The 16,582-nt window shown below is 37.9% G+C and overlaps 1 protein-coding gene across 6 annotated transcripts in view; it reads right to left on the reverse strand.

The window, feature by feature from the left end:
- The window catches only part of LOC131675357 (cadherin-87A), a 943,248-nt gene that overhangs the window by 503,053 nt on the left and 423,613 nt on the right, over window positions 1–16,582 (reverse strand). For all 6 annotated transcript variants that reach the window (XR_009303046.1, XM_058954308.1, XM_058954307.1 and 3 more), the window contains one exon: window positions 80–472. Coding sequence is in view for 5 of the 6 variants with exons in the window: in XM_058954308.1 (XP_058810291.1) it covers window positions 80–472 (393 nt within the window). In the remaining variant the exon portion in view is untranslated. The remainder of the gene's footprint in view (window positions 1–79; window positions 473–16,582) is intronic.

Consider the following 16,582-nt stretch of genomic DNA (forward strand, 5'->3'; position numbering starts at 1 on the left):
AAAAAACCGTATAATTTATAAGAGAAAAGCTTATCAAGAAAAGAAATTAGATTAAATCAGCATAAATTTATCTATATACCTTTGCCTTGTTGGAAAGTCGAAGCAGAGGTATCGCTAACAAGTAGTGGAAGGCTAATTGTGGCAGCGACATTTCGATTGAGCTTTTGGATTACAGATACCTGGCCAGTTTTCTTGTCCACGGCAAAACAATATTTAAAGTTAGCGCTCGTCTTATTTGAGAGAGGTTGGCCATGACGGTTAATGGCAGTGATTGGTTCAGATATAGCGAAATTGAGCGCTTCGGGATTACCAATGTCAGGGTCAGAGGCTTGTAACAATGCGATCACTGTACCGATAGGAGTATCCTCCGTAACTTCAGCTCGTTGGACCTCAGGCTCAAAGAAAGGCGGTTTATCGTTGCTATTTTCTACACTGATCATAAGAGTCGTTGTTCCAGTAAGACTAGGTGAACCTATGAAACATAAAGTTGACGATTATATTGATGAAATAAAAGTCTCAAATTATTCATGATTCAAGTCCAGATTCTGATTCTATTTATTACTGAATTTAGCTAGATAAAATTGGTTTGATGATAATCTGAGGTTGATTCTGGTACAGATTCGGAAAGAGCGGAAAATTCTACCCAATTTTTTGTTTATGCATCATGTGTGCGGTCTATTTTGCCCTATTTATTCAAGGTAATAAATAAAGAAGATAAGTGATTAAAGTATTTTAGCTTTATTATTTATTTATCAAAATAACATTTATTACATTTATTTACCAAATTAGTCAATTGTTACAGTAAGTGTTCAAAAATATTTCCATCTCCTTAAATGCATAATTCGATTCTCCGATGAAAATTATCTACTGTCCTCAGTAGTACATCTTGCGGTATGCTCTGACATGCGATCCTGATCCTGTCCATCATGTCTTCTCGGGTCGTTGGTTGTTCTTGATAAACGACATTCTTGAAATATCCCCATAAGTAAAAGTCAAGATATATTAAATCGGAAGATCGTGGTGGCCATGCAACTGGTCCACTACGACCGATCTATCTACCGTTGAATCTGATGTCCAGGTAAGCTCTAACATTTCTATGGAAATGCGCAGGAGCTGCATCTAACTGCATCCACATTCTCAGTCTTGGTTGGAGGTCTACTTTTTCCAGTAGTCCATCTAGTTCATTTTGTAAAAATTGAGAAAAGTTTGCTCCATTGACATTTCCCTCAAAAAAAAAAGGTCCAATCACATGTCCATTGATAATGCCACACCACACGTTGATGCTCCAACGATGCTGATGATCTATTTGTCGATGCCAATGAGGATTTTCAGCTGACCAATAATGACAGTTGTGCCTGTTGAGCTCCCCATCATTTTTGAATGTAGCTTCGTCAGAGAACATGACATTATGGAAAAAAGCCCTGTCGTTTTGAATCATTTCTTTTGCCCAACGACAAAACTCCAGTCGCCTTTCCATGTCATCTGGTGTGATGGCTTAAGTGAGAGTGATATAATATAGTCGGAATTTTCGTTTTCTCAAAATTCTAAGGATAGTTCGTTTTGGTATTCCAGTTTCTCTTTGGATCTGTATACTACTAATATGAGGATTCCCATGAATAATTGCCAATATCACAAGCACGCGAACATCAATCTCATCGTAAGTATGATGTTTTCGCGTACGAACTAAATGTCCTTCTTGAACTTTTACATGAATCCTTCGAATAGTGTTATGATGAGGGTGTCTTCGGTACGGGAAATGTTCCTGATAAAGTCCTGTAGCTCTATGATAATTCCCTCCGGCTAGACCAAGAATGAAAATCATATCGACGCGTTCACGTGCAGAGTAATCCGGCATGGTCCAAAAAAAAGGCTTTTGATTTAATTTTTAATAAAAATTTGTAACTACAAAATTCTCTTCAATGAACACAAAATCGCTATTCAGTGAAATAAGCGAATAAACTAAGCTGTAGTATCGAAAAACAATTTTTGTTTTGTGGAAATGAAAAGATTCGATATGCCAAACCAGACAATGACAGGTACACGCATGTTAAAGTACATAAAGACACTTTACGGTAAATGTTACTTTTATTGGATAACATGGATGGTTAAGTTAGAAAAATGTACGACCTTGCGCCTACACATGATAAAAGGAGTGAATCAGCTCTTTCCAAATCCGGGGTCAAAAATAGGGGTTCCCATTTAAGAAAACAAAGTTGACCTTCAAATGATCTTGAACATGACCTCCAAGGTCAAAGGTAAGGTCATGGAAATGTGGCCCCGTCGAAGTTGAGCAACTTTTGTCTAAAATATTTTTCGCTTAACATTACCCTTACCCGGTCATTCGGGTGGAAAAATTAAGAAAAAAAATAAATTGACCTTTACATGACCTTGGGTGGTGAATCGGACCCCACATATGTTACATCATCTGTAATGGTGTAGGTTGGTCATGGCCTACACCGTGCGTCCCTTCTCACTCTCCGACATCGGCAAGGGCTTATGGCGGACATCTGGTGCACGAATGTTTCGTGCCTGATGCCAGTCTTTTGTTTCAGCATCGGTTTCTCTCTTCATCAAGAAAGGAAGAGAGAGCAGCAGCAGTATTAGTGTGTAAGAGCGCGGAACAACATGCGCTCTCGACAGTCGCTGAAAATGAAAGAGAGAGAAAGAGAGAGAGAGAAAGAGTGCAGCTATAGTGCGGCTAGGCGCGCGACACTGGCCACGCTTGGCGGTGCCGCGTACTGCCGATAAGGTAAGTGAGTGGGGAGGGCGTGAGAAGCAGTCTCTCACGCACTATTGCGTCGTTTCTCGCGATCATTAAGGAAGTAACCCCGCGAGCGAGAGCATACCAGCTAACGCAGCAGCACAGTATTCTCGAGAGCGGCCTTTGTCTACCAGTCACGTCATATCCCAGAAAGTCACCAGCCGGCAGAAATAAGATCAACGTGCCAGCCAAGTGGACTTCGCCAATTACGAGGTATGCTCGTACACAGGTCATACTCTCTCCTCTCGTTTCTCTTCCTTAAACGGTTTTACCCTTTTTGCGATAGCCTTTCCTCTTCTGTCTTGCTGGGAGCGATACACCGCCTCCTTTTTTTGTCTGAAAAATATTTCGCTATCTTTCATAGTTTCCAAGAAAACCTACTGGTCCACTTAAAATGGCCCACCCTGTATATATATATATATATATATATACATTGCAACGAAGTGGAATAGCTGGAACAAAATGGGTTTATTAAAGAACAAACTCCCACTATGCAGAGCTAATCGCCGCTCCGTTAAACACGTATGAGTATACGTGTATTCGCCTTTACGTTTGATACTTTCGTTCAAATGTCTTCTTTCCAACAGAGTTGAACTCATCTTAAGTCACATGACTTGTGACACTCGATCTATCTTAGGTATGATTGACCTAATGTTTATTCCAACTATCCCCTTGATGAAATCGGTTTAAAATTTAACCGGTGACGGAGCCGTTATACAAAAAGGGAAAGAATTAACGTAATGCGACAAATAAAATTGATATCGTTTATAACTAAAAAACTACAGTCTTCAATGGGCCGAAAGACTTACGCATGCGAATAGGATTTACAATATTCAATGATACAGGGAGAGAGAGAGGATTCAAAATTCGACCGCGAAAACTAACGCTCGGCGCGAATACAAAAAATTACTGTCGCGATAGACAAAATACTCTCGCTAGTATTTTGTTGCGCAGAAAAAGGGAGGTGCACCTACCCTGTGGTGCAATGACGGTCATCAGCCGTAATTGTTGAAGAGAAATAACTAGTGCTCCTCTGGAACCAGCTGCGCTGCCTCGCTCATAAATCTGCTGTTTGTGCACTTAATGCTGCTGCTCGCTTGCTGCTGCTGTAAATTCTGCTGCTGTGTTTGTTGCTTGCAACACCTCGCGCACGATCAAAAAACCCACAAAACTTTTGATATCAAAAGGTAAAACACAGTGGAAATCTATTTGGCGGTACTCTCACAAGCAACAGCTGAGGCTTAACTGAAACTTTGAACTCTCGCGAGCCCCCTCTCTCTTTTAGACAATCGTTCTAGCATCGCGAATGCTACCGAATCACGAACGTATCGATTGATCGAATCGACTACCGTTGGAATATATATATACATATATAGGTTGTCCCAGACCACCCGTTCACCCCTTCTAGTTTTACAACAGCGCATTTTTAGGAAATGTGAAACATACAAAATTTCAGTAAATCGGTCAAGGATTTCAGCGGTGACCTTCAATTTGACCTAGGAAATGATATTCAAGGGCATCTCAAGGTCAACTTGGTTTTATTAAATAAGAACCCCTACTTTGATTTTGAATTCTTAAAGAGCACGAAATTTTGAAACAAAAGTGTTTTTATAATTTTTTTTATTAGAAGCACAGTTTCTGAGAAAAAAATTCATTACCATTTGCAATTTAACATGTGAAGCCATTCAGGTAATTGCAAGCCATAGGTTTCACGAGTTAAATTACAAATGTTAATGAACTTTTTTTCGGAAACTATGAAACTTGTATATCTATTCGAATGATGTGGCTTGAAGTCAATACCTTAATGAAGAAAAAAATATTCCTTAATTTAACTTTGCATTACTTTTAATTAGTTGGTTAAATGGTTATTAGTCACGGAGTGAATAATGAATTGACGGAGAGAAATTAACGGAGTGAATTTCAATTGTGGAGTATCTGAAACGTCATTGACCCATTTTGATATTATACCCATTTATGTTTATTTATATTATTTATCAACTCTTGTTTCTTAATGAGAAGTCGTCACTTACGCTACTTATATTCTGATCCGCACAAGTATATTAGTATTTGTACTGGTTCTTAATTCCAGTCATGGTTTATTCCAACGAAGAAGCTGTTCAGATGATTCAAATACTGGGAGAGTGTGGGAATGTTTTTTCTGCAGCTGAGCAATTGTGGTAACAGCGATTCCCAGAAGCCTGATTTATATCGATTCTTCTAAAAAGATTTTGAAGGTTGTTCTCCTTCACAATCCTAGTTGCTCATACAGCACAACTAAAAGAATCCTATGAGAACATGCAGAGTCTTTAAAATAACCAGATATGAAAAATATAAATGTTTTATATATGATGATTTCAAGATCATAATTATACTTAATGGACAATAATTAGGGAATACAAAATTTTCTTGAAAAAACAAAGTTTACCTTGAAAATACCTTCAAAATCAAGTTCAAGGTCAAGTTTGAGGTTATCATAAGTTGACCCCCTCCAAACCATACAACTTTCGTTTGAAACATTTTTCGATTACCTTGCCAAGTTTCGAGATATCCTACTAGGTAAGTTAAAATGGGACACCCTGTATATACGTATATACAGGGTGTCCAAAAAGTTTCAGGACACCCCAGTAAGTCCTGAGAATAACTATTTCCGAGGAGATTAAGGTCATTCCTGTAGTAACTTTGAACGAGGAATCCAATGGTGACCTTGGTTTTGACCTTGAGCTTGACCTTCAAGGTCATTACAAGGTCAACTTTTTTTTCAAATGTGAACCCCTATTTTTGACAACGGTAATCGAAAGAGCGGGAAATTTTACGTCCAAACATGTACTCAGGTCATAGGTCAAAGATGACCTTCAAGTTCATTTAAACTTCACGACGGTCTGACGTTGTGTAAGGTTTTTATCATTTTGGAGGAGATTCTTTAGTAACTTTTTACAAGGGATCCAATTCCTAGACTATTTTCTGTGGGGTTATCTCAAAGATCGAGTGTACAAAACCAAACCTTAAAATTTAGAAGAATTGCAACAGAGAATAATTGATGAATGTGCTCTAATTCCTACCGAAATAATCACAAAAAGTAAGAGGCAAGGGGACTCACTCTAATCAAGCACCCCAATGGGAATAGATTTTACTACGTCCACGTCGTTGTTCCTGGGTAACGCAAAATGTAAAAAAAATGACCTTAACATGACCCTTAAGGTTAAATCCAAGATGACAATTGGATTCCTTGTAAAAAGTTACTAAAGAATCTCCTCCAAAATGATAAAAACCTTACACAACTTCAGACCGTCGTGAAGTTTAAATGACCTTGAAATGAACATGAAGGTCATCTTTGACTTATGACCTGAGTACATGTTTGGACGTAAAATTTCCCGCTCTTTCGATTACCGTTGTCAAAAATAGGGGTTCCCATTTGAAAAAAAAAATTGTCCTTGAAATATTCTTGAAGGTCAAGCTCAAGGTCAAAACCAAGGTCACCACTGGATTCCTCGTTCAAAGTTACTACAGGAATGACCTTAATCTCCTCGGAAATAGTTATATTTCAGGACTTACTGAGGTGCCCCGAAACTTTTTGGACACCCTGTATATACGTATATACAGGGTGTCCCATTTTAACTTGCCTAGTAGGATATTTCGAAAATTGGCAATTTAATCGAAAAATGTTTCAAACGAAAGTTGTATGGTTTGGAGGGGGTCAACTTATGATAACCTCAAACTTGACCTTGAACTTGATTATCAAGGTTTTTTCAAGGTAAACTTTGTTTTTTTTAAATAGAAACTTCTATTTTTTATCCCGGATTCGAATATAGCGGGAAATTTTACGTTTAATCATGAAATATGTGTGGAGTCCAACTGACCATCACCCAAGGTCATGAATTTAAATCTGCAGCAAAAAATAAGGGGTCCCATTTAAAAAGTAAGATTGACCTCGAAATGACTTGGTGGGGTTGGAAACCCCCACACATATTGCATGATTTAAACGTAAAAGTTCCCGCTCTTTCGAATCCGGGATAAGAAATAGGAGTTTTTATTTTAAAAAACAAAATTGACCTTGAAATATCCTTGAAACTCAAGTTCAAGGTCAAGTTTGAGGTTATCATAAGTTGATCCCCTCCAAACCATACAAATTAAAATTAAGCAAGTTAAAATGGAACACCCTGTATATACGTATCTATATGCATAATTTTTCAAAATCAATACGAAAGCGAATTGTTACTCATTAAGGCGATAACCACGAGAGTACGAACAATATCAATAATAGGTTATATCAACATCATAAATGTATATTCTTCCAATTTCATCAGCTTTCTTATGCCTGGGCCTGCGGAGATTTCTTCTTCGATCACTGCATTAGATAATCCTGGTAATTAAAGAATTTTCCATTCTCATTTAGTACTTTGACGAATTGCTCTATCAATCCTGATTTCACGTGCAAGGGACGTAAAAGTATCTTTTTTTTGGATCACAAAACGATTTCTTGAAATCATTGAATGATCCTGGATTAAGAGATTTGCGCAATATTTATGCAATGGCCAACCAGACTTTTCCCAATAATCTTTAGTAGCTCTATTATCCCACAAACAAATGTAACAAGAAAATTTTGTGTACCCTAATTATTGTCCATTGAGTATAATTATCATCTTGAAATCACCACATATAAAACATTTATATTTTTCATATCTGGTTATTTTAAAGACTCTGTATGTTCTCATAGGATTCTTTTAGTTGTGCTGAATGAGCAACTAGGATTGTAAAGGAGAACAACCTTCAAAATCTTTTTAGAAGAATCGATGTAAATCAGGGTTCATTTTGTCATTAAGCCATTTACATCATAGGAGTAGCTCATAAGGGAACTACCCCAACCCCACCTCACCGATTCGAATGATTTTGAGATATGTTGTAGTACTTGAAAAAAAATTAGATACGTGTTTTTTTTATCGGCCCACAAGGACTTTTAAGGGGTGAAATCCACCCTGAAAATCAATCCTTAAAATCAGTTTTGTTAATATTTCTCAGCATCAAATGAATATTTTTCAGTAAACTCAACGTTAAAAAATTTCTTATAAAAAGGCGCTTTTAAGGACATAACATTTATACCGAAGGGTTGCAACCCCCTTTTTATAGGGGTAAATACACTATTTTTTGTACTATTTTACGACATGTAATATAGTAAATCAGCTCGAGTGATTTAAAAATCGCACTGATAATGAGAAAATACCAAAATTAAATTGACATGTTTCCAGATTTAAAAAAAAATATGTTTAAGGGGTGTTTCATCCCCGAGAAACCACCCCCGTCAAACTATTAGCAGGTTAATCCATCTAACCCTGGGATAAAAAGTTTAGTCGTTTATTCTTTCTTGAAATAATTTATACCTATGCATGAACGAGGTACCTCAACTAACCAACCTGCCTCTAACCCACCAAACCCCCATAAACTACCCTTACCGAACAACATGCAGGCTAACCTACCTAATTCTGGGAAAAGCAACTTTAGTCGTTTGTTATTTCTTGAAATAATTGAAATTTACCCCATAAGCGAGTTATCCCAGCTGAATCACATATCTCTTATCCACCTACCCCTAACCTATCTAACCCCCACCCTTATAAATCACCCTTACCGAACCACGTGCGGGCTAACCTTATATAAATAGCGAAAAATAAATGTATTTCTTGAATAACATTCATGTTGCTGTTACGTGACGTCTTATTATGTTACAAATATATACTATCGAATAAAACCTTGCTCTCGGGATTTCCGTTCGGACATAGCATAGCTAGCAGTATTCGTGTGCGTGACTCGGTGGGAATGAGCGGTAGAGGCTGATTCACGCTGAGCCAGCATGCTGGGACTGCATGCAGCAGTCAGCGTGCTTAGCTAGGTAAGACGACCCGCCACGAGAAGCGTATACGCGAGAGAGAGACGGCATGCTCGGGACAAAGGCTATATAATAAACCAGCGAAAGCAGAGGAGAGCAGAATTAGTCAGTTACAAGCGAGCGCTCAATTAAGAAGGCCGCATATTCTTTTCCTACTGAAACTAAAACTATAATAAAAGTCTGAGTTGTTTTAATTGTTTTGAGTTATAATCAAAAATTAGAAGTATCGAGTGCGATTGCTTCAATAATTTTACATAAACAGAAAATCACAGGAATTATCATTTTTATTTTGCGTGTTACTACGTTATTAGATAAAGAAGATTTTAGACAAATAAAATCATAGCAACTATCATTGTCTTGCGCATTACTACAGCATTGTAAAAACATATTGGACCGATTGAATCTGACCAGATTGAAAGGAAAGGTGATTGGCCATATCACGAACCGAATAATAATTTGGACCAAATTATATTTACTGTAATAATACGAAGTGAGTAATACTATTATATTTTTTTTATGTAACCAAAAAAAATATTAGATATCGCGACGCGAAAATTACGCGTCTGAGGATATATATATATCTCTATTCTGCTTAATTCATTTATGTTATAAAAGAGACTAGAATAAATATTATAATTGTAAACATCTATAAGTGTATCCATATGCTTCCCTGCTATATTAAAGAGAGTCGCTATTACAATTTTGCTTTTAATAAATAACCGAAGAATGTTATAAACGTTCAATTATCTATTTTACAAAAACGATATCGAGTGTCAAATTATAATTAACACGGATTTTATTATCGACGCGGGAACGGGCCGGGGTGCCCGAAAGCCTGACTACCGCCCGAGTCTAAGGCCGCTCGGCTGTTAAAAGAGCCTTCGTACAGGACAAACTGGACTCGCGCGAGTTGTCACCTATCAATTGGTAGCAGAGCGTGGTTTTCAGGCTTGGTCTTTTCGCTTTTCCCTCGCGTTAATAACATTTTCGATAGTTTATCGAATAACCATATAAATTTATTTATATATTGGGTAGCACGAGTATTAATGTAATAAGTATTAATACACTATACTATTAGAATAATGTATTATTGATTAGTGTGTAATATATAGTATTACATAGTGTTAATATATTGACGTGTATTAATTAATACTAATAGATATTAATTAATCCGTCGTCTTTTTCATCATTATTAATATTAATTTTTTTCTCTCTCTCTCATATCTCGAAACGCGATACGGGTAATAGGACGCTCGTTTTTGAGCGAGCTAAAGCCACGCCGGAGACACGGAAAAATTTTTTTTTTTTCTCACACGATCGGGCGCTCAGGAATTCATCGGAGTTTCGTTTTCGGTCGCGTAAGCGTAATCAGAGTGTTCGCGTCTGAAACCGGGTGTGTCTCTTTTTCCGTTCCCACATTTCATGATTAGTTGACGGAATAGCATTGGCAACGTGATCCTTCGCTTACAAATGTTTGAAAGTCAAAACGCGGCTTAGAAAAATTCCCTTGATTTATGAACGATCGTTTATAATTTTGACGTGCGCGTCTGCGAAATATTTTATTTCTTTTTATCCTGTTGTAATAGGGGACTGACCCTTGGCATTGTCCCGTGCTTTAATAATTTTAATAACCGTTTCGGTTATTAAAATTTCCCTTAATTATTTTTATGTTTACTTTTGCTACTAAAAGTATTTATTAATATAATTTATTCATTGATTGATGGATTGTTACTGATTGATGATAATAATTGGTATTTTATTGGTAATTATTATTCGAATAAATCATTAATTGTTAATTATAATTAATCAATAATTATAATTGGTATTTTGTTAATATAATGATTATTTGAATAAATTATAATCATTGTATTATCGGCTTTCTCCATTTATTATAAAAAAAATTAAAATAAAATAAAAAAAAAAATGAAAAAAAAAATAAAATAAAAGAAGAAAAATATAGGACCTAGGACCATAACGAAATGGAGTCGGCGACCCTCCAGTTATTGACTAATATGTCAGCAAGTTTTACCCTACAGAATATAATACAAGGGATTACGGAGTTCGATGGAAAAAATGTGCCGCTTAAGGTCTTTATCCAAGATATCCGCAATAGAAGAGCGTTGATTACAGATCCAAAGGAACAGAATTTTGTCCGCTTGTTAATTGCTAAGCTACCAAGGACATCTTAACTCTCACGAGCTCAAGAGTATTAAACGGCTATTGAGGAAGTATCCGAATGTGTTTTTACTCCATGGAGAACCTTTACCATGTACTAACTTGATAGAACATGAAATACACTTAGAAAACAGAGTACCAGTTAATACCAAACAGTATAGGCATCCTCCTGTGCACCGAGAATTTATATCAGAACAAATAAAAAAACGATTAAGGGAAGGAATAATCGAAGAATCTAATTCACCTTATAACTCGCCGCTCTAGATTGTCCCTAAAAGCCCGGCAATTGATGGCACACCAAGGTGGAGGACGGTTATCGACTTTAGGGAATTAAATAAAAAGACTATTGGTGATGCCTACCCTTTACTCAATATTGCTGATATTCTAGATCAGTTGGGAGGTTCGATGTATTTCTCGACGTTTGACTTAATCAGTGGATTTCAACAAATTCCCTTAAGAGTTAAGGACAGGGAGAAGACGGCATTTTCTACTTTTGATGGACATTTTCATTATATCAGAATGCCGGAAGGACTAATGAACGCGCCAGCGACGTTTCAACGAATGATGAATGCGTTGCTGCGAGGACTGCTGAACGTAGAAATATTAGTGTATTTGAATGACGTGATAGTTTACGCTAAGAATTTACACGAACATGAGGTTAAGGTAGGGAAGTTGTTTGAGAGACTTACCGACGCAGGATTAGTCTTACAACCGGACAAGGTAAATTTCCTACGTCAAGAAGTAAAATTCTTGGGACACATTGTTAGTGCGGAAGGAGTTCAGCCGGACCCTAAATTGATTGAAGCCGTAAAGAAATTTCCGACGCCCAATGGAGTGAAAAGTATCAGATCTTTTCTTGGACTCTCCGGATATTACCGTCGATTTATCCAGGACTACTCGAAGATAGCCAAGCCTCTCAGCGACTTAACAAAAAAAAATCAAGCATATGACTGGGGACCGCCACAGGAAGAGGCTTTTGAAAGGCTGAAGCGGATGCTTTGTGAGGCCCCTATCTTAGCTTTTCCTGATTTTGAGAAGACCTTTACCTTAACCACAGATACTTCGGATTACGCAATAGGAGCAGTTTTATCACAAGAAGTGGATAATCATGAACGGCCTGTAGCATATCTTTCTAGGTTATTAAATAAAGCAGAAAGAAACTATACTACCACGGAAAAGGAGTGTGTTGCGGTTTTATACGCAATGAATCAGTTTAGACCTTATCTCTTATGCAAGAAATTTACCCTGATTGCTGATCACGAACCTCTAAACTTTATGCAGAATCGTAAGGACCCAGGACAAAGGCTTATGAGATGGGTGTTTAAATTAACAGATTACCAATATACATTCAAGTATAAACCTGGAAAATTAAACTGCAATGCAGACGCACTTTCAAGGAATCCGATTAACTTACAGGAGTATTTGGACGAGAAGGCTCGGAAAGAGAAAGAGCTGAATCAAAATATTCCGAAGATTCAGGTAATGATGCTAAAACGTAAGACCGGAGGAAAAGAAATTGACGAACAAGAGACAGGAGAGCCACGGGAATCGATTGGTAAACGTAAGAGGGCTCATACGATTTCGAATGAGCCAAGGACAAGAGGAAGACCTGTTGGGGCCAAAACGAATAAGGAAAAACCAAATTTAGATCATAGCACCATTGCTGAAAGAACCCGAAGCAAGAAGCCTGTCAAAACCACAGGAAAAACTCTCCGACTACGAATGAGCCCAGACCCGGCACTTCTAAACTCAAATTGGGAGTTGAAAAAGAGACTAAATTAGACAAGGATAAACCCTTACCCAAGAGGCTAAAGGCGTTACGAAAAACTACATCGGATGCGGCGATAGACGATCCCGGATTGAAAACCAGTGAATTAGACAAGGAAACCTCGCCTACAGTTACAGAGCGGGAAGGAGTAACGCCGACTGATGAATCTGCCATCGAAGTTGCCGTGAAGGAGATCGATAGCAACGAGTTCGTTAAAGATTCATCTTTTGGACAATATCTGCCGAGTGGACGACACAAACGGGTACAGGATATTTTAGATCGACTGGAGAAGGAAAACATTAGTGCCAGTGTTTCAGACTCCGACAGCGAAATCGGAATGAAACGAACAAGCTCCTCTCAGGGACCCTTGTTATCCTCAACTAGGATGGAGGATAAAGATCCGAAAAATGTCCAAGACAGTACGAATGACAGACCCCGATAGAAGATCCTCGACATAGTGGGCTGAGAAAAGAAACCGAAACGGAGGGGGACGACTCAAGTGATGAAAGTCAGAGTGATAAATCAGAATTCACTGAACGAATAGAGCTAGAAGTTAGTGGACCTCAAATCAGCGGGAACTCTGAAGAAGACGATGAATTATCAGAAAATGAAAGTTCTACCAAAAGATGTGAAGAACGGGCCCCGGCACAGAGGACTAGTTTGTCGGCAAACGAAGTGTGGGAATCGACAGAAAAATTCGAAGCCAGTTTACAAAGACATAAAAGTTTAGATAATGAATCGTACTATTGGGATGACATGGGTCTTGTGCGGGACAACCGAACTATAGAAATGCCTTCTCATTTCTCAGATGGAGACGAGCCCCCCACGAGAACTACAAGAGACACTATGGAGGCTTGACCCATATGATGAAGTAAACGATTCTGATGAGGTAATGGCGAATAGGATAACAAAGCTAGTGGAAGATTCGCAAAAATTAATGGAAACTCACCTAGAACATGACAATGGCTCGGACACAGACCGCCCGGATGAAGGTGAAAATCAAAGTCTCTCGGATAGGACTAAGGAAGTAAGTCCCGAGAGAACTAAGGAAGATGAAGAAACCTTAAGGCAGCCACGATATCGAGAAATATCAGTAACCCCGACTATTAAGGCAGGGATACCGGACGTCAGAAGTACTCCTATGGTTAAAGGACCTCGTCTCATGGTAAGATTCGAAGGGCTTTAGGGTATACCCGAAGAGTCAGACCCTAGAAACGAGAGCCCTGTAGAGTTACACTTCTCGAAAACACCCGTAGATGATGAATTATTCTTCCCGTTACCGCCGACAGGACCAATTAACCGATATCGAAGACCGGAAGATTATAAGAACCCGAGTTCAAGCAGTGAAACTGGGAGCGGAAATTCTTCAATAGGACCAGGAAAATATATCTTAAAAAATAATGTAAGCACGAGCCAACAATGTCTAACCTATCGACGAGATAACATTGTACATTTTATGTCACGAGACTGTAATAACCAAACTACTATCTCGAAATTATTAAGTAAAATTGGAGCCATAGACCTACGTAATATGAAATCTTTGAAACCTAAGGTCGGACAAATATTAATAACCAAATACAAAAACCATAATATTTTGTCTGTAGTTACAAAAGACAGATATAATTACCCCATTACTATAGAAGCTATGAAACTTGGACTTACAAATTTGAAGAAGGTACTGATTAAAAGAAATATAGTAAGTTTCCGGATTGCTAGACGAGGGGACTATATTGATGACCTTGGACCTGGATTACTAACGGAAATATTAATAAGAATTTTTGAAAAGAGTCCTATAAAAGTAATTGTTAGCTATGGAAACATGGTTCTCCCACCGGCAAACCAGCGGATGGAAATAATCAAAACACTACATGACAGCCTAGTGGGTGGCCATAAGGGCATTAACCAGACATACAAAAAAATTCGAGCAAGATATTATTGGCCAGGACTACGAAATGACATATTACGTTACGTACGAAAATGTCCGAGTTGTCTTGAGAAGAAAATTGATCGTCACAAGACTAAGGAACCGATGCTGAATACGGACACACCAATCGAGGCATTCGACAAAGTATCGATAGACACCGTAGGAAAATTACGAACCACTCCTGGTGGAAACTCTCACCTGCTGACTATGCAATGCAATCTAGCCAAATACTTAATTGTAGTGCTGATAAAGGACCTTAGAGCAACCACTATCGCTGATGCGTTAGCCAGACACTTAATATGCCAATTCGGTGCCCCTAGAGCAATATTGTCGGATCGCGGGACAAGCTTTCTTTCAGAAATAGTAGAATCATTACTACACTTATTCAAAATCCATCATTTAACAACTTCCAGATATAGACCTCAGACCAATGGGTCCCTTGAAAGAAGCCATGCACCATTAATCGATTTCTTACTCGTATACTCGGAGCGTTTTGACGATTGGGATCGATTAACCCCCTTCGCGGTTTTTACGTATAATACGAGTATACATAATGAAACTGGTTACACCCCTTTCGAAATAGTTTACGGACGAATCGCTCGTTTCCCAATGAAGATACCTAGGGAGGAAAAATTAGGGACCTATAACCAATACCTACGCGATCTAGTCTTACGCTTGACAGAACTAAAGATAGCGGCGGGTGATAATCAAATTCGCGAAAAGGAAAAATCTAAAGACCAGTATGATAAACACGCTAGACCCTTTAAAGGGAAAGTCGGTGATTACGCCTGGATACTAAACGAACCTCGGGTAGGAAAAGCCGATAGTTATTATAAAAGACCTCTAAAAATCGTTGAAATTTTGAATCATAAGAACGTTTTATTAGAATTACCCAATGGAAAAACAATACGGAAGCATATGGATAAACTTAAACTTCAGGGGTAGCAATATAAGTACAATTACTCACTCATCTTATCTGTTCTATATTCTTCGTCTATACTATTTACTTTGTTCCGTTCTTTCAGGTACTATTTCTTTTAATATGCTTCCTTTCATTTAGTATGTATTTAATCTTACTTTCCTTTCTCTCCGTATTTGCCCCGTCTATTATGGACCCCCAAGCGTATTCTCCAGAAAAGTTAGACAACTACCCAGGAATTTACTACGAAAAAATAGATCCAATGAGAATGAAGAGGGCAGATTGGAAAATATACATATCTATCAACTTTAATTTATTGTTGGCGAAGACCACTGCTATAATTGACCTACAGTCACTACTGCAAAATTGTACTGGACATCTCAATGAGAAAACTTGCGGTAATATAATCGGCATGGATCACATCAATCTGAAGACAATCACTCTTGAACAAGTACGAACGAAGATTCAAGGAGCTATCTAAAACATGGGACATATTCAGCCGCCCGATGTCCAAGGACCCAACAATATTAGGTCGAAAAGACTGGTACCTTTTGGAGGCATAGGAACACTGAGTCATAGTTTATTTGGATTAGTGACCATTGACGAAACTGATAAAATAGAAGCCAACATAGATCAACTATATGCAGACCAAAAAGATATCATTAAACTCTTTAATGATAGAACCCATATAATTACCACAGGAATGGATAAACTGTATAAAATGATGGACGTCCACGGGGACAGAATTTATAATTTAAACCTCCAAATGCGACAAAATTTCAGGAAATTAGAAAATGAAAATGCCCGACTGGAGTACATGTTTTCAATACATTCACTTGGAAGAATGCTAGAGGCAAAATTAGATCATCTTATCAAAAGCTCAGAAAAACTTCTTGAAATTATTCATGCGCTAAAAAGCGGCAAAATACATCCGGACCTTATAGATCCTAACATGTTGCACCAGATAGCAAATGATATAAAATTCATGGTAACGGACTTCGATTTCCCAATTCCAACGGAACACCTCCGAATTGAAGAAATTATTAAAATCTCCAGCATTGACACGATCCAGCGAGAAAGGAAGAAATATATTGTCATTCATTTACCCTTAGTTGACAATCACCAAGCTCGACTGGAAAATCTACATATATTAGACA

The sequence above is a fragment of the Phymastichus coffea genome, unplaced genomic scaffold, assembly GCF_024137745.1.
Source record: "Phymastichus coffea isolate CEN01 unplaced genomic scaffold, Cenicafe_Pcof_1.1 PCOF00020, whole genome shotgun sequence".
In the NCBI taxonomy this organism is placed as follows: Eukaryota; Metazoa; Arthropoda; class Insecta; order Hymenoptera; family Eulophidae; genus Phymastichus; species Phymastichus coffea.